Source organism: Zeugodacus cucurbitae, chromosome 2 (assembly GCF_028554725.1).
Source record: "Zeugodacus cucurbitae isolate PBARC_wt_2022May chromosome 2, idZeuCucr1.2, whole genome shotgun sequence".
NCBI lineage: Eukaryota > Metazoa > Arthropoda > Insecta > Diptera > Tephritidae > Zeugodacus > Zeugodacus cucurbitae.
In genome coordinates this window covers 46,765,707-46,787,355 of record NC_071667.1, presented here as the reverse complement: position 1 = coordinate 46,787,355, position 21,649 = coordinate 46,765,707, and the positions used below count along the sequence as shown (strand labels likewise).

At 37.0% G+C, this 21,649-nt stretch overlaps 1 protein-coding gene across 8 annotated transcripts; it reads left to right on the top strand.

The window, feature by feature from the left end:
- Positions 1 to 1,639: 1,639 nt before the first annotated feature.
- Positions 1,640 to 21,646, top strand: LOC105212353 (2,3-bisphosphoglycerate-dependent phosphoglycerate mutase). 8 transcript variants are annotated; one of them, XM_011184257.3, is made up of 6 exons: positions 1,640 to 1,926; positions 17,476 to 17,618; positions 18,369 to 18,604; positions 18,935 to 19,196; positions 19,290 to 21,409; positions 21,489 to 21,646. In XM_011184257.3, exons 1-5 carry the CDS (start codon positions 1,895 to 1,897, stop codon positions 19,460 to 19,462), a joined length of 846 nt encoding a protein of 281 aa, XP_011182559.1. In that variant the 5' UTR covers positions 1,640 to 1,894; the 3' UTR covers positions 19,463 to 21,409; positions 21,489 to 21,646. The 8 variants fall into 8 exon arrangements, with proteins under 8 accessions (XP_011182559.1, XP_011182565.1, XP_011182561.1 ...); XM_011184263.3 differs by having other exon boundaries at positions 1,868 to 2,008; XM_011184259.3 differs by lacking the exon at positions 1,640 to 1,926 and adding an exon at positions 3,379 to 3,516.
- Positions 21,647 to 21,649: the final 3 nt, after the last annotated feature.

Sequence of the window (21,649 nt, the reverse complement as noted above, 5' to 3'; positions counted from 1 at the left end):
CGTTCACAGCCACTATTGTTTTCTTCTCAAATGGCCCCTTCTACATGACTCTATTTTATAAATTTGTCTGACAGCATTAATTTGTTTATGTATAATAATATTTATACGAGTATAAAATGAAATATACTCTAAATCAATTGACACTTTTTAGGGGTCTGGATTTTTTTGGTTAAAAAAGGTTATGTTCAACTATCAAAATAGAGGTATATACTTTTGTAAATTCGTTTAGTATATAACGGGGCGTTTCGCAATCTTATTTCTATCATTCTTTCTCTATTAGGATATACTCTCCTCAAAAGGAAATATTTTATAAACTCAATAATTATCTCATCAGTAAGGTAGTTGTGTTTTATTAAGAGGAGAATAATAAACGTTATATGTCAGAAGACATCATCATTCATAAAGTGGATTTTGTTTTCCAGGACTCTATCTTATCTGACGCAAAGGTTATTCACAAGATGGAAGGTTTGAATGTTGACACTCGACCAGAAAAAACACCAACTAAATCTTTCCGATGGGTGTTTGATTATGTCTAATGATAATTATTCGTGCAACCTTTTTTGACCTTTCACATATACAGATACTACATACTACATATTTAGCATTATTTATGTTAATTACTGTCAAATAATGTTAACACTGTCTAAGAAACCGTTATGCTCTGAATCTGTAACGGAAATAAGGACCACATCATTATACTTAATCTTTATCCTTTCCGTAAAAGTTAATTTTAAAAGGTATGATACATAAATCGTTTATAATTAGAAAATTGTTCCCTATGTTGTAGGAAATTTGTAAGTAGTATAGCTAAGGTGTTGTATACTATTGTTAAGCCAATTGTAATATAATCTAAAATAGTACATACACGATCGTTGAGGGCCACACCGGATTCGTGTACATAATTTTTTTTTTTTTTTTTAATTTGGCAGGTTTAGAATTTGAACACTTCGACTCCTTCTCTATCTCTTCCCAGAGTATTATTAATCAAACAACAATTAATTTGTAAATATTAATAATCTGACACATTCGGTTTTGAATGACAATAAAATAAGATTGTTAATTACACGCTCTTTAGCAAATCACCAAAATGCCAACAATTAAACGCTCGAATGCTCTACAATATTATTTAATAATATACAATTAAAATGGTCTTGATTTTACACGTGGAGATCTTTGGACCTACCTCAACCCCACAACATTGGCCATATTTCAATGTTTCTCCCGCCAGACGTTCGTAGCAAAACAAAAGATTGAGTTCAGAAAGAGCGCTCGCAATTTAACTGGAGAGTAAGTAACTGTCAACTTATGAGATAGCTTATTTACCAAACGGCATATTGCGCTCTCAGCCAACCATTGAACTATTGATTTTTACCAAAATACTTGTAAAATGCCATCAGCACAAGCACAAAGGTAATCACAGTCACAATTACACTAACCGTCAGTCAGAACTCATTTACATTGCTTCAAGCAATAAAACCAAACATTTGTGCCAATTACTAGGAAAACTTAAAAGCAAAATATAGTAAATTCTCAGTCAAAGCAGACATTTTGTAAACAAGTAGCTTTGCTGCAAAACATGGAGTAAAATATCAAAAATATAAAGAAAACAAAAACATTCCACAAATTGTCATAAATACAAATATAAATTCATATGTGAATAATACGCAATAAAAGTATTCTTTCTATTAGCGAGAAACTATGTGAATGTGCGCAGAGTTTAAATCTTGCGAGCTTAAAGGCTGTGAAAGTGCTTAAAAGATTTGGAAATAAACAGAGTCTGTGATACAAGTGCTTAAGAATTGTTGACATTCTCATACATACTTATCTCATAAAAAACATATTACAACAGAATTGGTGTTGCGGGAATTTTGAATCTTATCGTCAATTGAATCATATGCGATTTCTCAAGTCAATCGCATGTAAAATGTAAATGCTAGCACACAGCCTACACTGCAATGAGTTTAGTGATTGTTTAGACAGTTCCACTTAGTACACAACTCTCCATATAGTAAGCCAAATAAATATGATTCAATATACACATTTTTTATTCCACCATTTCAAATAATTGCCGAGTTCTAAAATCTTTCGAAAGTACCAGCAGATAAGACCGTAATATAAAATCCGCTTTAATTGTGCATTTTAAGCTTATTATGTTAATATAAATAATGAATTTTTCAATTGATAATTATTTAAAGAATTTGTAGTGATCAAATTTAAATATTTACTGTAATTACTTCAATTTAATTCCTAGATAATACATTACAGTACAATAATTTTGCGTAAACCATTTATTCGTCATACCAACCATATGTTTAGAATCAATGTTCTGTTGGAATATGTATGTACTCACCGGTATTTACTTCTCAGCTTAATTTAGGAAAATTTGGTTTAAAATCCGATTTGCAATGTATTGGAATTCACAAAGATTCTTAATTTTACTAAATGCGAAAAAAGTGGCTTAAATTTGCATTCCATTTACGTTTTTGTGGACAATTTAATTCTGAGAATATGGTTTCAAATTATTAAATTTTTTCATAAGTCTAAGCAGACACACAGGATACTACTCTCAATATAATTAATTAATTAATTCTTTAATATATACAAAGAATGATCTTTTATTAGTCAGCATTGTTGTCGAGTTACAGACCTTTAGATAAAAATCCAGTTTGGATGACTAACATAGGGTAGCAGTTATACTATAAGCCAGCCTGATGAAAATGTAAATTAATAAATATATTACCAAATATTGAGCTATATCCTTTACTTAAATTTTTTTTTTATTTTCTTAATATTCAAATAATCACAGTAGCATCAAGGCAGATACTGTACCTTGCATACATATGTATGTATGTTAGCAAAGTTGCACATTTTTGTAACTGATTGATAATCAATAGCCTCAGCATGGGGAAATTAATTTTGGCATGCAACCACGCATACATACTTCCTTAAGGAACAAATTTAAATTAGAACCACTGGGAAGCCCTCTTAGTCATGTTTTATGATATTTGGCTGGCGGGGGCTAACTGGCGCTGTCGCAACAGATTAGTTTTATGATGTTAAGCGTTCCCCACTCACACATAGCTCTCCTGTTTACATGTTTCACAATGAGAAAGATTAATTACGTATTTCTTTCGTATCCAAATACTGTACTTATGTTATATTCCATTCAATCTCCACCAGACACCAACAGCTTACCAACTTTTCTTGTAGCATTGTCAGCGTCGTAATATCTTGTTGATCACTCCGCTCATTGCGGACAATGTGTAGTGTGAAAGAACATGCATATATACATATATGAGTACATATGTATGTATATGCACTGCGGATATGTGCGTGTCATTGTAAAAAATTGTCACTTGTTGGCCAATTCGTATATAAGTGAATGTGTAAATAGGAGTACATCAGTTGTTACTCGGCGTAAAAGTGGTTAAGACACGGCAACAAATTGCATAATTGTTTGTGTACTTTAAACAGCATTTGTAAGGCATTTATTGTGAAGCGAAGTTGTATGTAAAAGTAAGTTACGTTATATTCTATTAATGTGACGCATTCGTAATGTGATTAACGGCATTAAGTGACTTTTGAATAATAACATTGCATATTTTAAGGCGGAATACGTGGAGGGAAGTAATGGCTGACTTGATATTTCCCCAAGTTTCTCTTAACTTTTATTTGCGCATTTTAAAATTGTTCTAAGTGCATACACATTTGGCGAATATCCAAAAAAAACACACAGGATAAGCGGTTACTTTTATTGATGTAAAAGAGTTTACTATAAGTCACAGGGCAATGGTTTGCCAAATTCGCATTACGTTATCCTACGTGTGTCAGAAATATACTGTATACTTTCCTGTCTCCCTCTAGTTGATCACCAGCTTTTGTCCTGTCTTCTTTGCTAATTAGGAGAAGAGAGTTGCGAACAAATACATACATACGTAAGCATATATACATAACATACATATACAATGTCGTTGGGAAATTAAGTATCAAATGAGCAATGCTCATGTAGAATTAACAATATTTATCGGTCATATCACCTGAACTGATTGCTAGAAAGAGTAACGACTCATTGTATGTATGTTGCTCTAACCTCTTTCGTCTTAAGGGGGTCATCCCTTGCGATGTGCTCAAAAAATTGTTTTATTTTATTATAAATTGCTTTCTTTCTGTCTAGAATACGGTAGTAAAGTGATTATTTTAAATTACAAGTCGTTTTAAAGATACAACAGTTAGAATATGGAACTGTTTGAAGCGCTGAGTTGGCAGCTGGAAACTTTGAACGCGTTTTTTCAAACTTTCCCATTTTTCGAGGCAGGGGAGTTCAGAACGATGTAACTCATTTATATTTATGCTGCCGAGATATATGTTAATAAATGTTAATAAACTTAAAGCTCTATCTACTAACTGGTCGTAAAAATTCTAACAAATCTAACAAAAGTTCATGAACGACCACTGATCGATTGAAGCCGCCAGCAACAGTGTTGCGCGGAATCCCCAGAAGTTGTTCATTATCGTGCTTTGCTTTTTGGAATATCCGCGCTTTGCCTCTATATTGAACAATAAAATCTGTTTTTTTGCAAAAAAAATGATTTTCTTTGAAACAATACAAGCTTTTACGACTCAAATATCCGTATTTTTAAGAGAAAGAAATTTAATATTGTGACGAATATTTGTTAACCAAGACTGTGCGCTTAAAACGAAATACAAATAAACTGAAATTCTTTTCCGATGAATATGTGCAAAATAACTGTAGAGTATAAGCTGCAAGGGCAATGGGGGAGCCTACTTACATTCCAATGCATAACAGACAGACAATACCAATAGCACGAAATCAAACTACAAAATGTGCTCATTTAAATAAATAACCAATTGTTGGTTATTATGAATAAATTATTAACAAGCATTCAAGCGCCAAGCGTCAAGCGAAAACTGCTCAATTGCGCAGACCGGCAATGCGAATAACAAAGAAACAGGCTATTAAAATAAATAATGAAAAAACGCTATAAACAAGCTGGACAAAAGTGTAAGATCTAATAACGTGTATGGTTATAATTATACAAAACCACGCATATGAAATAATAAGCGTGGAAACAACAAACAATACACATTTACACGCATACAGTACAAAGGGGTGCAGTCGCAAAGCTTTTGTCTGTTGTGATCCGTCAGGGGGACTTTATCGGACTAGAACTCAAAACGATGATTTTCCTACATACATATATGTATGTATGTATGTATGCACATACACTGTGAGCGTCAAAATAAAGTGCACACCACACTTTAAATATCACTTTGCCATTTTCATTTTCAATATTTACAAAGGTGATTCATTATACATATATTTTACAAGTGTACAACACGGAATTGTATCCTCGAAAATCTAAGAAACAACATTTTAGACACAACACAACAACACAACCACAAAAACCACTTCAAAGCGCCAACGAAAATATCGGAGCCATTGCAACGCCATAAACAAAAGAAAGATACAAGGGAGAAACTCTAAAACTTCTATGTCAATAGGATGCAGGATACAGTGAAATTCACTAAAACGGACAGCTCTCATAACCGGACAAATTTCATGGACACAACAATTTAATTAAAATTTTCATGCAAAAACAATTCCAATGACCGGACGGTCCAGAGACTGGATTTGCTATATTTGGTTCAAATCATCCCTAATTTGTGGTTCCAGTTTTTTTAATTCTTAGTAATTAGATATGTAAAATATTCGTATGAAATTGGTGATTCTCCTTATAATACGAATTTAGATATCCATACCATATGTATCGAAAAGAGTCGAGTTATTTTTCATTGTGGTCAAAGGGAGCTCCTTTTGGTGATAGGAAAACAGCCGGTCTTCGAGCTTAAACAGATTTCCTTGAATAAACTTTTAGTAGAAAACAAATCTAACAAAAGAGCATGGATAACTCGCGAAATCATGACTGAACCTACAAAATTTTATAGAAAAGTACAATTTCGAAATCAAAATATTATTGTTTTCTTGGATAGTATTCTTTTCGGCACCTAATATAACCCGGTACCCTTGATGTAGTTACTGGTCATTGTCCAATAGGCACAGACGGGGTGAGGCTAGGGATTAAGCCAGACTCTAGTCGCCATAGCTGTTTGGTGAAAGGCGAAGAGGACTTAGGTTAAAACACCTCGGTAGGCACATCTTTGGCGAACCCAGTGAAGTAATTGGAATCGGCATTAGCCGACTTAAGAACTTAATAATAGAGTCCATGCGGTTTGTCGTATCATAAGGGTCTTAGAGATCCCTCAAGAGTATCCAGGTGTCACAAAGGACAGTCAAATCTGTCTAAGTGACATTCTCTGCAGTTGCGGAGATCAAACCCTCGATCAAGGCATAATTTAAAATTTTAAAGTTTTATGGAAGATCAATGTTATAATATTTCCTACCAAAAATCGATACAGCGGGTTCGGCATCAGAATTTCATAGAGCTGGTTTTTAAAAAACCATTGTTCACGATTTTGATTCCAAGGTTGATGTAACACTGCGGACTTACAGAAATTTTAAATAATATTATAGTTTTGTTCACATAACGGTTGTTTGTGTCACCAAGAAATAAAAGAGTTAAATATAGGGTTATATATACCAAAGTTATCAGGGTGAAGAGTGGAGTTGAAATCCGGATGTCTGTCCGTCCGTCCGTGCAAGCGATAACTTGAGAAAAATTTGAGATATCTTAATGAAACTTGGAACACATGTTCCTTGGGACCGTGAGAGGGCTGCTTTCGAAAATCGGTCCACTGCCACGCCCACAAAATGGCGAAAACCAAAAACACATTAAGTGTCATAACTAAGCCATAAATAAAGTTATATCAGTAAACAGTAACAGTAAAATTAGATAAAGGATCGCACTAGGAAGGGGCATATTTGGATATAATTTTTTTGAGGAAGGGGGCGTGGTCCCGCCCCCAAATCGGTTATTTGTATATATCTCGCAAACCATTAAAGCTATATAAACCAAACTTTCTGCAGTCGTGTTTTTTATCCACTTCCTAATACAGTCCAAAAATGAAAGAAATCGGATAATAACCACGCCCACCTCCCATACAAAGGTTAGGTTGAAAATTACTAAAAGTGGGTTAACTCACTAACGAAAAACGTCAGAAACACTAAATTTCACATAAGAAAGGGCAGATGGAAGCTGCACTCAGATTTTTTTACAAAATGGAAAATGGGCGTGGCGTCGCCCACTTATGGGTCAAAAACCATATCTCAGGAACTACTCGACCGATTTCAATGAAACTTGGTTTGTAATAGTTTCCTTACATCCCAATGATATGTTGTGAAAATAGGCCAAATCGCTTCACAACCACGCCTACTTCCTATATACCAGAACTTAGAAGATGATCTGAATCGTTTACTTTACAATATATAAAGTAAGCACTAGTGAATATATCGGTGCAAAACTTTGCACAAATACTGTATTTATAGTGTGGCAGCCCATTTCTAAAAATCGGACCTTAGGTTTTCAAGGTCCCATATATCGAACATGAGGACCTCGGTGCTTCTAACCTAATATTATGGTTTCCAACTTTCAATGGACTTTATACAATATATATGACGAATATGTGGGTCAAATTGTGTATTATATAATATTAATTAAGTTAAATAAATAAGAGAGTATAAAATGTTCGGTTACACCCGAACTTAGCCCTTCCTTACTTGTTTTGATATTATTTTTAAAAAATGATAAAGATCTCTTTACTAAAGACCATTCTATTGAAATATAAGTTGAAAGAAACATGCAGAGAGTAGTGAGTCCGCCGACGAAGCTTATGATGGATATAATTTTCTGAAGTAACATTAAAGTTACAGGAGGAGTTACCTATTATGTTTAACTAAATTTTAAATACTTAATATTTTTCTTCTTCGAATGTACAATATATTTTCTTTATTGTCCTTCATATGCCAGCACCACTATCTCAAAACCACACTATAGATAGAAATATAATATAATATATGGTATGTGTAAATAGTGGTGCACACATTATTTTGACGCTCGCAGTATGTTCGTCCACACTTAGGTATAAACTCGAACAACGGATAGCGAAATCAAAACATGCAAATAACAATAAAGTATAGTCGAAAAAAGAACAAATACAAAATAATAATCTGTAGTTCTCGCATTATCAGCAGTGACTGACGTGACCACCGCTTGTATCAAAACGCGCCAAAATTGCACTATATATTAAAAGCAACAATGCTCGTTCAAAGTAGTATCGCTGAACTTTTAAATTGCGAGATCTATAAACAACGTTCACAGTATATATGTATAATAAAAATACTATTAAGCTTTATATGATTGTATATACACATGTATGTGGATATGCATGTGTTAACTTACGTACAAATGAAGAACTTGTAGCGATATAGAACCGAAAACAGTGTAGCCAAGTATTTAGAATCAGTCATAGTCTACGTTGAGTCGATCCACAGTCAGTTTTCCGCCATCTAACACAAAACAACAAAAAAATGCTGAACACTTGGACCGCGTAAGTTTCGAACGGTTTACGCCACTGAGCCACAGTATAGGCTGGAGTGCAATATTTAAACGTAAATAAAGGCCTACATATGCAGCATATATGTTGCTGTCTATGTGTAGTATATAATATAATGCAAACGAGTGAGTGTTTCTGAAAGCGGTGCACTTAGCCTACATATTTGTGACGTTTAGCCATGCAGTTCCTCGCTCCCATTTGTCACCAATGTGTATAGATGGGAGAAGAATAAAAAGGAGTGAATATATTGCTAACTTACAAATAAATATAATTACTTAATTTCAAAATATTTTTGTGCTGTAATATCTGTGTTAACGTGTCATTTTATGGCTGAAAATAAATTGTTAAGACGCGCAGTTGTAATAAGTGCAATGGCAGCGCTAGTGGCGGCTGGGGCTGGCATGCTGCATAAACGCGCTCAGCCAAACTATAATAAAGATCGACGGTATGAGTTAACAATCAGTCACAACAAGTATAAACCTATGCACTATAATTAGAAATAAAATAGACGAAATTCGATTTCAACGATTAATACTCAGTGATAAGGAAAATAAGTTGTCAAACTGTATGTACACTAGTTTCGATATATGATAATATAGATCCAGAATTCCTAGAAAGTGTTTAGAAATATGACAGTGGAAGGTTAGTGCATATTAAGTAAAAACTTTAATAAGAGTAAATCGAATTTACCAAGCCAAAATCCAAAAATAATTACAGTTGAACTTCCCTAATTCGAATCACCATAATCCACAAAACATTTCGAGTTAGAGAGACTTCGAGTTATAGAAGGTAATTTGTATGAAATTTTACTTAACAATTCCAGAGTCCCATTTAGAGAACTTCGACTTCCAACTTTAACTATTTATTTTAAACGGTGAAATTTCGGATAATACTTTTCCAGTATTTTTGAACCATCTTTAGATGTTTAGAAGAGCGCCGTATCATTCTGTAGAGTAAATAGTGGATTTTTCAAATAGCGGTTGTTCATTGACGGTCAATGACAAACCTCCTTCTTTTGCTCATATAAGATCAAGATCTACATAATAAATCGGATACGAAACTCGTTAATCATTTGACAATCGCCACTTACATACATACATAGGTCAATAAAAGTAAACAAATGAAAAAGACAATCATGTTGGACGAATGCCAAATGAAAGCAGGCAAGCACGGCACGTATTGACCGAAAGTTTGCGCATAGGAAATCTTCGTATTCGAAGATGTTTCCGTCAATGGGCAAGGTCATAATGTCTAAACATCACTGCAATTAGAAAAAAATACTTAAACAAACTTCGGTTGATGTTCCCTTGCCTCATATTCAATACATTTACCGCGGATACTTATTTTTCCCATTTGGATTGGAAATACGATTTAGTGTATTGGAACTCAAAGGCAACCAACCATGTTGAAATTTTATTTTATATTTTCCCGTTTTTCGAAAACGGAATAGAGACAACCAAATAAACGAAAATGGATATGTATATATACATATGATATAATATTAATATTAATCCCTTTTTGTTTTTTTTATGTTTTAATATTTTTTTTTAATTTTTTTGTATTTTTCAAATTTTTAATTTTTTTTGTTTTTGTTTTTTATTTAAAATTATCACGTACTTGAATCTAATCTACGTAATAATTAAAAAAAAGCAAAAACCAAAAAAAGAAACAAAAAAAATTAAAAATTTGAAAAATACAAAAAAATTAAAAAAAATATTAAAACATAAAAAAAAACAAAAAGGGATAACAAAATGGCAATAACCGAAAACACAACGTGCCATAAATAAAACTATGGAAATAAAATTTCGTATGAAGGATCGCACTATGAAGGGGCATATTTGGATGTAATTTTTCTGGGAATGTGGGCGTGGCCCCGCCCATAAATAGGTTTCTTGTACATATCTCGCAAACCAATAGAGCTATATAAACCAAATTTTCTGCAGTCGTTTTTTTAGCCACTTCTTAATACAGTCCAAAAATGAAATAAATCGGATAATAACCACGCCCACCTCCCATACAAAGGTTAGGTTGCAAATTACTAAAAATGCGTTAACTCACTAACGAAAAACGTCAGAAACACTAAATTTCACATAAGAAATGGCAGATGGAAGCTGCACTCAGATTTTTTTTACAAAATGAAAAATGGGCGTGGCATCGCCACTTATGGGTCAAAAACCATATCTCAGGAACTACTCGACCGATTTCAATGAAACTTGGTTTGTAATAGTTTCCTTACATCCTAATGATATGTTGTGAAAATAGGCCAAATCGCTTCACAACCACGCCTACTTCCTATATGCCAGAACTTTGAAGACGATCTGAATCGTTTACTTTACAATATATAAACTAAGCACTAGTGAAGATATCGGTGCAGAACTTTGCACAAATACTATGTGGCAGCCCCATTCTAAAAATCGCCAAAATTGGACCATAGGTTTTTAAGGCCCCATATATCGAACACAGACTGCCTACCTCGCAACGTTGCAAACGACCACAACACGTGCGGGATGAGATAAATACCGAGAACTGAAGAGGGAAGCGAGACGCATCTGCAGACAAAAAAAGAAAGAGGCCGAAATGCGTGAGTACGAAGAGTTTGAGAAGCTGGCAGACAGAGGTAATGCTCGAAAATTTTACGAAAAAATGAAGCGACTTAACGAAGGTTTCAAGACCGGAGCATCCTCATGTAGAGACCAAAATGGTAATCTGGTAACCGATGTCCAGGGCATACTGGGATTATGGAGGGAACACTTCTCCGAACTGCTGAATGGCAGTGAAAGTACAACACCAGGAGATGGCGAACCCGATTCCCCAATCGATGACGATGGAATAGATATTCCATTACCCGACCATGAAGAAATTCGAACAGCAATTACCCGCCTGAAGAACAACAAAGCGGCAGGGGTCGATAGATTACCGGCTGAGCTATTCAAATACGGCGGCGAAGAACTGATAAGGTGCATGCATCAGCTTCTTTGCAAAATATGGTCGGAAGAAAACATGCTTGACGATTGGAATCTCAGTGTGCTCTGCCCAATCCATAAAAGGAAGACCCCACAATCTGCGCCAATTACCGTGGGATAAGCCTCCTCAACATCGCGTATAAGGTTCTGTCGAGCGTATTGTGTGAAAGACTAAAGCCCACCGTCAACAAACTGATTGGACCTTATCAGTGTGGCTTTAGACCTGGAAAATCAACAACATACCAGATATTCACCATGCGCCAAATTTTGGAGAAGACCCGTGAAAATAGGATCGACACACACCATCTCTTTGTCGACTTTAAAGCTGCTTTCGATAGCACGAAAAGGAGTTGCCTTTACGCCGCGATGTCTGAATTTGGTATCCCCGTAAAACTAATACGGCTGTGTAAACTGACGTTGAGCAACACCAAAAGCTCCGTCAGGATCGGGAAGGACCTCTCCGAGCCGTTCGATACCAGACGAGGTTTCAGACAAGGTGACTCACTATCGTGCGACTTCTTTAACTTGATGCTGGAGAAAATTATAAGAGTTGCAGAGCTAAATAGAGAAGGTACAATCTTCTACAAGAGTGTACAGCTACTGGCGTACGCCGATGATATCGATATCATTGGAAACAACACCTGCGCCGTTAGTTCTGCTTTCTCCAGACTGGATAAGGAAGCGAAGCGTATGGGTCTGGTGGTGAACGAGGACAAGACGAAATATCTTCTGTCGTCAAACAAACAGTTAGCGCATTCGCGTCTTGGCTCCCACGTCACTGTTGACAGTCATAACTTTGAAGTTGTAGATAATTTCGTCTACCTCGGAACCAGTATCAACAGCAATAACAATGTCAACCTCGAAATCCAGCGCAGAATCACTCTTGCCAACAGGTGCTACTATGGACTAAGTAGGCAATTGAAAAATAAAGTCCTCTCTCGACGAACAAAAACCAAACTCTACAAGTCCCTCATTATTCCCGTCCTACTTTACGGTGCAGAAGCGTGGACGATGTCAACATCAGATGAGACGACACTAGAAGTTTTCGAGAGGAACATTTTGCGCAAGATTTATGGTCCTCAGAACATTGGCAACGGCGAATACCGCAGACGATGGAACGATGAGCTGTACGAGTTCTACGACGACATTGACATTGAAAGACAGCGGCTATGCTGGCTAGGTCATGTTGTCCGAACGGACGAAAACACTGCAGCTCTGAAAGTGTTCGATGCAGTACCCGCCGGAGGAAGCCGAGGAAGGGGAAGGCCTCCACTCCGTTGGAGGGACCAGGTGGAGAGCGATCTGGTTACACTTGGAATCTCCAACTGGCGCCGAACTGCGAAGGAGAGAGAAGAGTGGTGCGCTCTCATCGATTCGGCTATAACCGGCTAAAAGGTTGAACGCCAATAACATACACATACATATCGAACACGTGGACCTCGGTGCTTCTAACTTAATATTATGGTTTCCAACTTTCAATGAACTTTATACAATATATATGACGAATATGTGGGTCAAATTGTGAATGTTTAATTAAGTGAAATAAATAAATTGCGAGAGTATAAAATGTTCGGTTACACCCGAACTTTGCCCTTCCTTACTTGTTTTTAAATAAAAAGGATACGCTACGAAATATTAATTTTCATGTATTTCATGTATTTTTAAGTAAACCTGTACACTCGAAATAAGCTGAGACGTTATTTAACTCGGTATTTTGTTTTCGTTGTAAATAATATAACTAAGAAAAAATATATTGAAACATTTTTCTTTGTGTTTGTAATTCAAAATAATGTATCTTTGATATATATATATATATATATATATATATATATATATATATATATATATATATTTGGCGTAGGAACCGCTTTAAGCGATTATAGCCGAATCCACCAGAGCGCGCCACTCATTCCTCCTTTTTGCTTTTTGGCGCCAACTGGAAACACCAAGTGAAGCCAGGCCACTTTGCACTTGGTCTTTCCACCGGAGTGGAGGTCGTCCTCTTCCGCGGCTTCCTCCAGCGGGTACTGCATCGAACACTTTCAGAGCTGGAGTGTTTTCGTCCGTTCGGACAACATGACCTAGCCAGCATAGCCGCTGTCTTTCAATGTCAATGTCGTCGTAGAACTCGTACAGCTCATCGTTCCATCGTCTGCGGTATTCGCCGTTGCCAATGTTCTGAGGACCATAAATCTTGCGCAAAACCTTTCTCTCGGAAACCCCAAGAGTCGTCTCATCGGATGTTGTCATCGTCCACGCTTCAGCGCCATACATCAGGACGGGAATAATGAGCGACTTATAGAGTTTGATTTTGGTTCGTCGAGAGAGGACTTTACTTTTCAATTGCCTACTCAGTCCAAAGTAGCACCTGTTGGCAAGAGTGATTCTGCGTTGGATTTCAAGGCTGACATTGTTGGTGTTGTTAATGCTGGTTCCCAGATAAACGAAATTATCTACAACTTCAAAGTTATGACTGTCAACAGTGACGTGGGAGCCAAGACGGGAGTGCGCTGACTGTTTGTTTGATGACAGGAGATATTTCGTCTTGTCCTCGTTCACCATCAGACCCATACGCTTCGCTTCCTTATCCAGTCTGGAAAAAGCAGAACTAACGGCGCGGGTGTTGTTTCCAATGATATCAATATCATCGGCATACGCCAGGAGCTGTACACTCTTGTAGAAGATTGTACCCTCTCTATTTAGCTCTGCAGCTCGTATTATTTTTTCCAGCAATAGATTGAAGAAGTCGCACGATAGTGAGTCACCCTGTCTGAAGCCTCGTTTGGTATCGAACGGCTCGGAGAGGTCCTTCCCGATCCTGACGGAGCTTTTGGTATTGCTCAACGTCAGCTTACATAGCCGTATTAGTTTTGCAGGGATACCAAATTCAGACATCGCGGCATAAAGGCAGCTCCTTTTCGTGCTATCGAAGGCAGCTATAAAATCGATAAAAAGATGGTGAGTATCGATTCTTCTCTCTCGGGTCTTTTCCAAGATTTGGCGCATGGTGAATATCTGGTCCATTGTAGATTTTCCAGGTCTAAAGCCACACTGATAAGGTCCAATCAGTTCGTTGACGGTGGGCTTTAGTCTTTCACACAATACGCTCGACAAAACCTTATATGCGATATTGAGGAGACTTATACCACGGTAGTTGGCGCAGATTGTGGGGTCTCCCTTCTTATGGATTGGGCAGAGCACACTAATATTCCAATCGTCAGACATGCTTTCTTCCGACCATATTATACAAAGAAGCTGATGCATGCACCTTATCAGTTCTTCGCCGCCGTATTTGAATAGCTCGGCCGGTAATCTATCGGCCCCGCCGCTTTGTTGTTCTTCAAGCGGGTAATTGCTATTCGAATTTCTTCATGGTCGGGTAATGGAACATCTATTCCATCGTCATCGATTGGGGAATCGGGTTCGCCATCTCCTGGTGTTGTACTTTCACTGCCATTGAGCAGGTCGGAGAAGTGTTCCCTCCATAATCCCAGTATGCTCTGGACATCCGTTACCAGATTACCTCCTCGGTCCCTACATGATAATGCTCCGGTCTTGAAACCTTCTGTAAATCGCCTCTTCTTTTCATAAAATTTTCGAGCATTACCCATGTCGGCCAGCTTTTCAAGCTTTTCATACTCACGCATTTCGGCCTCTTTCTTTTTACGTCTGCAAATGCGTCTCGCTTCACTCTTCAGTTCTTGATATCTATCCCACCCCGAACGTGTTGTGGTCGATCGCAACGTTGCGAGGTAGGCAGTCTGTTTTCTCTTCACACAATTCTCATCGTACCAACTGATTTTTGGCGTTGCCGGAGACCAACTGTTTCGACTGCAGCGGCATGCAATGAGTTTGAGATGCCGTTCCACAGCTCCCTTATATCGAGATGCTGATGAGTGCTCTCAGAGAGCAGGAGTGCAAGTCGAGTAGAAAATCGTTCGGCTGTCGGTTGTGATTGCAGCTTTTCGACGTCGAACCTTCCTTGTGTTTGTTGACGGGCGTTCTTTGCTGCACAGAGGCGAGTGCGTATCTTTGCTGCTACTAGATAATGGTCCGAGTCAATGTTTGGTCCGCGGAGCGTACGCACGTCTGAAACACTGGAGACATGTCTTCCGTCTATCACTACGTGATCGATTTGGTTGCGCGTGTTTCGATCAGGAGACAGCCAAGTAGCTTGATGTATTTTCTTATGCTGGAATCTGGTACTACAGACGACCATATTTCGGGCCCCAGCGAAGTCGATCAGCCTCAGGCCGTTTGGCGATGTTTCGTCATGGAGACTGAATTTTCCGACTGTTGTGCCAAAGACACCTTCTTTACCCACCCTGGCGTTAAAATCGCCAAGCACGATTTTGACATCGTGGCGGGGGCAGCGCTCATAGGTGCATTCTAGGCGCTCATAGAAAGCATCTTTGGTCACATCGTCCTTCTCTTCCGTTGAGGTGTGGGCGCAAATCAGCGATATGTTGAAGAACCTCGCTTTGATGCGGATTGTGGCAAGACGTTCATCCACCGGGGTGAATGCCAGGACTCGGCGACGTAGTCTCTCTCCCACCACAAATCCAACACCAAATTTGCGCTCCTTTATATGGCCGCTGTAGTAGATGTCACAAGGACCCACCTTCTTCCGTCCTTGTCCCGTCCATCGCACTTCTTGGACGGCGGTGATGTCAGCCTTTAGTTGTATGAGGACATCAACCAGCTGGGCAGAGGAACCTTCCCACTTAAGAGTCCGGACATACCAGGTGCATGCCCTCAAATCATGATCCTTAGTACGTTTGCAGGGGTCGTCATCTAAAGGGGGGTTTCTCATCCGAGGCTCGGTGTTTGTTTTCATTGGGGAGATTTTTTTATGTGGTGGGTCCCAAGCCCTACGCACAACCGCAGAAGCGGGCTTCGCCTTCTCACTTTAGGTCGCCTCCAAACGGATGTCTGTGAGCTACCCAGGGGATACTTGGTCTAAAACCGGAAGTCGTGAGCTGCTTGAGTCATATGCAAAAGAATCGTTCCTGGCCACTCCCAAGTGAATGGCAATCAGAAACTTTTCTCACTTGCGTGAATTTCTACATATGACCCCATCCCCCTGATTAAATGTGCATTTATTTAAATAAAATATATACAAAAACGGTTGAGACCGAACATTTTGTACTCTCGCAATTTATTTATTTAATTTTATTAATATAACTAACAATTTGACTCACAACTTCGTCATATATATATATATATATATATTTGGCGTATATATATATATATATTTCGTCATATATATGGTATAAAGTCCATTGAAAGTTGGAAACACTAATATTAGGTTAGAAGCACCGAGGTCCTCATGTTCGATTTATGGGGTCTTGAAAACTTATGGTCCGATTTCGGTGATTTTTAGAAAGGGCCTATTTTCACAACATATCATTGGGATGCAAGCAAAATATTACAAACCAAATTTCATTGATATTACTCGAGTAGTCTCCGAGACGTGATTTTTGACCCATATGTGGGCGGAGCCACACCCATTTAAAATTTTGTATACCAATTTGGGTAGAGCCCTTCTGTACCTTCTTTATAGTGAAATTTAAGTTTTCTGGTGTTTTCCCTTACCGAATTAAAGCATTTTTAGTAGTTTTCAACATAACCTTTGTATGGGAGGAGGGCGTGGTTATAATCCGATTACCTCAATTTTTGGATTATATAAGGTAGTACCTAAAAGAAAAGACTCTAGAGAGTTTGGTTGATATAGCTCTAGTAGTTTATGAGATATGTACAAAAAACTTAACACGATTAGTTTTGGGTGTTACAAACAACCGTTATGTGAACAAAACTATAATACTCTCTTAGCAACTTTGTTGCGAGAGTATAAATATTACACATTTTCTTCTTAATACGAACACGATATAAGCTCTGAGCCTCTGTGTGTACATAACATAATTATGATATTATATCATATTCATAATCAGCTGATTTTTCTCATTTTTCCCACTAACAGTTTTAAGTCAGTCTGCCCGGCGGCAAAGGCAAAACAAATAAATATGAAGACTAACCAACTGGTGATCATACGGCACGGCGAGAGTGAGTGGAATAAGTTGAATCTCTTTTGCGGCTGGCACGATGCCGATTTGAGTGAGCAAGGTAACTAAAATACAAAAGAGGATAGATTTTCGCACAAATAACCTCATTAACTCATTAATTTACACATTATATTACAATAATTAAACAACTCTCAAATCTCTGTTTTGCTTTTCATATATATAAATATTTGAAACTTAAACAATTATACTTTTTGATTTTGTAGTTCGAGATAAAACCATAGTTAGTTTTCTTAAAAAAGTTGGACAAATGCGATTTGACAATAATCATGATAAATCACTAATTACTTTTTATAATTTTAAAATTTTACGTATTTTATTCATATTTTTCAACTGTAGTACAATGGATTTCCTGGATTTGATTTGATTCGATTCATTGATTATAACTCAACTGATATTTCTTAGAAAGTGTTGAAGATGAGTATGATTAAATTAAAACTAATAGGAAATGAAACAAAGTCGTACTTCCGGCAATTCGCAGGATATGTCGATAGTAAAACTACTGATTGTGTCCAAGCCCACATTCTCATTATAATCGTTTTATCCCTGAAAATATTATCCGCCAGAGACACTTAATATGCTTTTAGTGGAGCTAATCTTTAGGTTTTCTTATGTGGTCATATAGTGATACTTTGACCATCACAGAATTAGTTACTCCATTCTGTGGAGTTGTTATTGTGGAAATGCTTATCGCGTCAACTTTTAATACAAGTTTGTTGTTGTCGTATTTAGTGCTTTTTTGAAATTTATTTTAAAAATAAACATTTGTGATATCTCTTCTACTCCGACCTAGGTGCCAAGGATGCAATTAACACATCAGCAATTGCGTTGCGTGAAAGCAATTTAAAATTTGACATTGCATACTCATCAGCATTAGTGCGCGCACGACAATCACTTAGTATTATATTAAAAGAATTGAATCTCTGTGACTTAGAAGTCGTTAGCGATTGGCATTTGAACGAGCGACACTATGGAAATCTGACTGGTTACAACAAACGCGATTTGGCAAACAAATACGGAGAAGAGCAAGTAAGTTAAGAATTGGAAAATACGAAACAAGCTATCAAATATTTCTAGTAACATAAAATTAATATGTCCATCATAAATCATCATGTTACCATCTGTAAATATAACGAGTCGTTTAACCAAATTCAACATGAACTCGCTGGAATAAATTTCTTACTCGCTTTAAGGACTGAATGTCACCTTCACATAAAATAGAAATCAGCTTACATTTATAAATAGTAATTACACTTTTTTTTATTCTTACACTTTTACACTAGAACTCTACATTTATACATTTAAAATTAAATTAAATTGCTAACACGAATCGATTTCTCCTACCTTAATTGCTTATAGGTCCAGTCTTGGCGTCGCAAGTACGATGTGCTTCCACCTGCTATCACACCAGACAATCCCTACTATCATTCCATACGCAATAATCCGAGTTTCAAGAATATACCCGCAGCAGAATTCCCAGACACAGAGTCACTGAAGGTCCTAATGCAGCGCGTCATACCATACTTTGAGAATGTCATATTCAAGCAGGTGCTTGCGGGCAAGCGAGTTCTCATCATAGCACATGGCACCGTTGCACGTGCCCTGATCAAACACATCGATAGTAAGTGCCACCATAACTGTAATCCTATACCTCTCGTTGCTTTAATGTAATTTGTGGTTTTACATACATATGTGTGTTTATATCTAATTGCAGAAGTATCGGATGAGAATATTTCTACTGTGAATGTGCCAAATAGTATACCCTGCGTATTTGAATTTAATATGGAAACGGGCGAAAAAGTCGGCAAAACTACATTCTTAGCAGATGAGAACTTCTTGAACGAACAAATACAAAAGACCGCTTCGATTGGGGAGTCCAACAAATAAATGTGTAGAAAATAGTTTAAAACTACATACTTATTGAACCAAAAAAAAATATGTGTATATACAATATTTTATGAAAAATGCGAAAAGAGACTATTTAAGTTAATGTTAAATTATTTGTAATATAATCGTAACTGTTTGTGTAATTACCAAAATAGTGTATGTGTATAATTCTACGTTTATTGTATATTGTGTAAATTTAAGTAATTTGTGAACGCACAATAAATATTATCGTAACTTTTATAAAAAACTAAAGACAGCGCTGGTAATTAAATGATATACTACTCCAAAGTTTTATTTCTCTTGAGGTCCACAAACTCAAATTTGTATTGTATTTTAAATGTTTCGAGAAGTTCATGTCAATGATAAAGGGTGTTATTTAGGTGGGGTTAAATGAGCATGCAAATAAGTGGTTAGTGTAATTTGGAGACCCTTTTCATATAGGACATATATTGGGTATTTCGGGGATCAGTCTGGATAGGTAGGAGTTTATGGCTCCTCTGTGAATGGCGTTCAGTGCTTGTCGAAAGTCTGTCGCATCCGGAATCCGGTTGTCGACGTTTTTCGGAGACATCAAGAGGCAACCGGCTAATGACTTGAGGATCTTGTTGCGGCTCTATACCTTGGTAAGGTACAGGTTATCGAGCGTATAGAGCCGTAGACAGAAAGAACCGATACGACCAATCTTATGAGACTTCAATGTAAATGAACAATCATCACCGCTTCTACCGTACGCTACCGTAGACATCCATGTCAGTCGGCTATCTGGTTAACCGTTGGTTGTCGTCTATTCGAAAAGTACAAGTTCATTCATTTTTTATTTTTATTGAAAATAGTGAAACTCACGAAAAACAAAAACAAAAATCAAAGACTATTCTAACGACTATTTGAATAGTATTAATAGGTTAATATTCAAACAAACTGTTACAAACCGGATACTCGAATAATCGTTTTCAGGTTATTCGAATAATTTTAAGAGCCCTAGTTTAGACTGTAATACTTCGTGCAATTGGTAAATATGGTCGTTGTACATTGAGTAGGAGAGATTGTTAAACTCCTATCAGTACCTCCCATTGGTAGTTGAGGGAGTTTCGAGATGTAGAAGTGAAATAGTAGAAGTTGAAATAGTAGATCAAACGGTATCGCCAAATAATATACATGTGCCATAACGACCTCTGCGGGTATTGCAGCAGCAACAACCAACACCTGCTCATCACTCCCTCACTCCCAGGATCACCACTAGTCAACCACGTCAATAATCAGTCTTGGCGGTCATTGGGTCATAAAGTAGATAAAGAAAGTAAATGACAGATTAGTTCTTTGAATTCATCATAACGCAAATTTTGTGTTTTGAAAACTTAATTGGAAGTTCTTTAAACTTTAGCTCTAGTATTTATTCATTCTACTACTTGGTCTTCATAAAGGTTTTAAACCATTTTAACTGCATTTGATAAAATCGCATTTCCCATTTTGGTTAGCTTGATAAGCCCTATGACAGATCTGTCCCTGCAGAGCAGCTAGTTAACAGCGTGAAAAGCTTTGCGGGGAGTGGGTGCCGCGGAAGGGTCTATCACTCAATCTATTGACTACAGATACGTACTTATCAAAGAGACTCTTCAGAAATTAATGCTCTCCCGTTATTTCTCCTAAAAAAGACTGAACAAATGCATATTTTTTGTACGGTAACATTTCATTCGTATATGCAGACATTTTCTCAACATATGTAGATCTGAATCCGCACGAAAAGAGAAAGAGATTCATTCATAAACTTTTTTGTAAACACTACTCTATAAAGTAAACAATTCGAACGAGAGAAATAACCAAAGCAAACATAGTAACGCTAAATGTCACACACAAAGCGAATTGCCAAGGAGAAGCAGAAGTGTCATGACAACAAAGTCAACAATTTTACACACAAATGCTTTTGTACAACAGCAAAGGCAAGGGTGGGTATGTATCTCACAGATACTAAATAAAAATACCGAACCGCTTTTTCGCATTCGTTTTCTCATTCAAATATTTAATTTAGTTTGTCTAGGAAAGCCGAATTGAATAAGTGTAACATAGCGCGGCGCGCTGATGCTCCCGGTTATAAAAAAATAATAAAAAAGGTGACAAAAACAAAAGTCAAGGAAACATCGTTTACAGTGCGGTGCTAATAAGTCAAAATATAGCAAATTAATTGAAGTC

Excerpts from the sequence above, each read along its gene's own strand:
- LOC105212353 (XM_011184255.3), top strand. The coding sequence starts at position 8,859 with ATGGCTGAAAATAAATTGTTAAGACGCGCAGTTGTAATAAGTGCAATG. Across the intron at positions 17,619-18,368 it reads TGCCGATTTGAGTGAGCAAG|GTGCCAAGGATGCAATTAAC; the intron begins GTAACTAAAATA and ends ACTCCGACCTAG. Across the intron at positions 19,197-19,289 it reads CCTGATCAAACACATCGATA|AAGTATCGGATGAGAATATT; the intron begins GTAAGTGCCACC and ends ATCTAATTGCAG.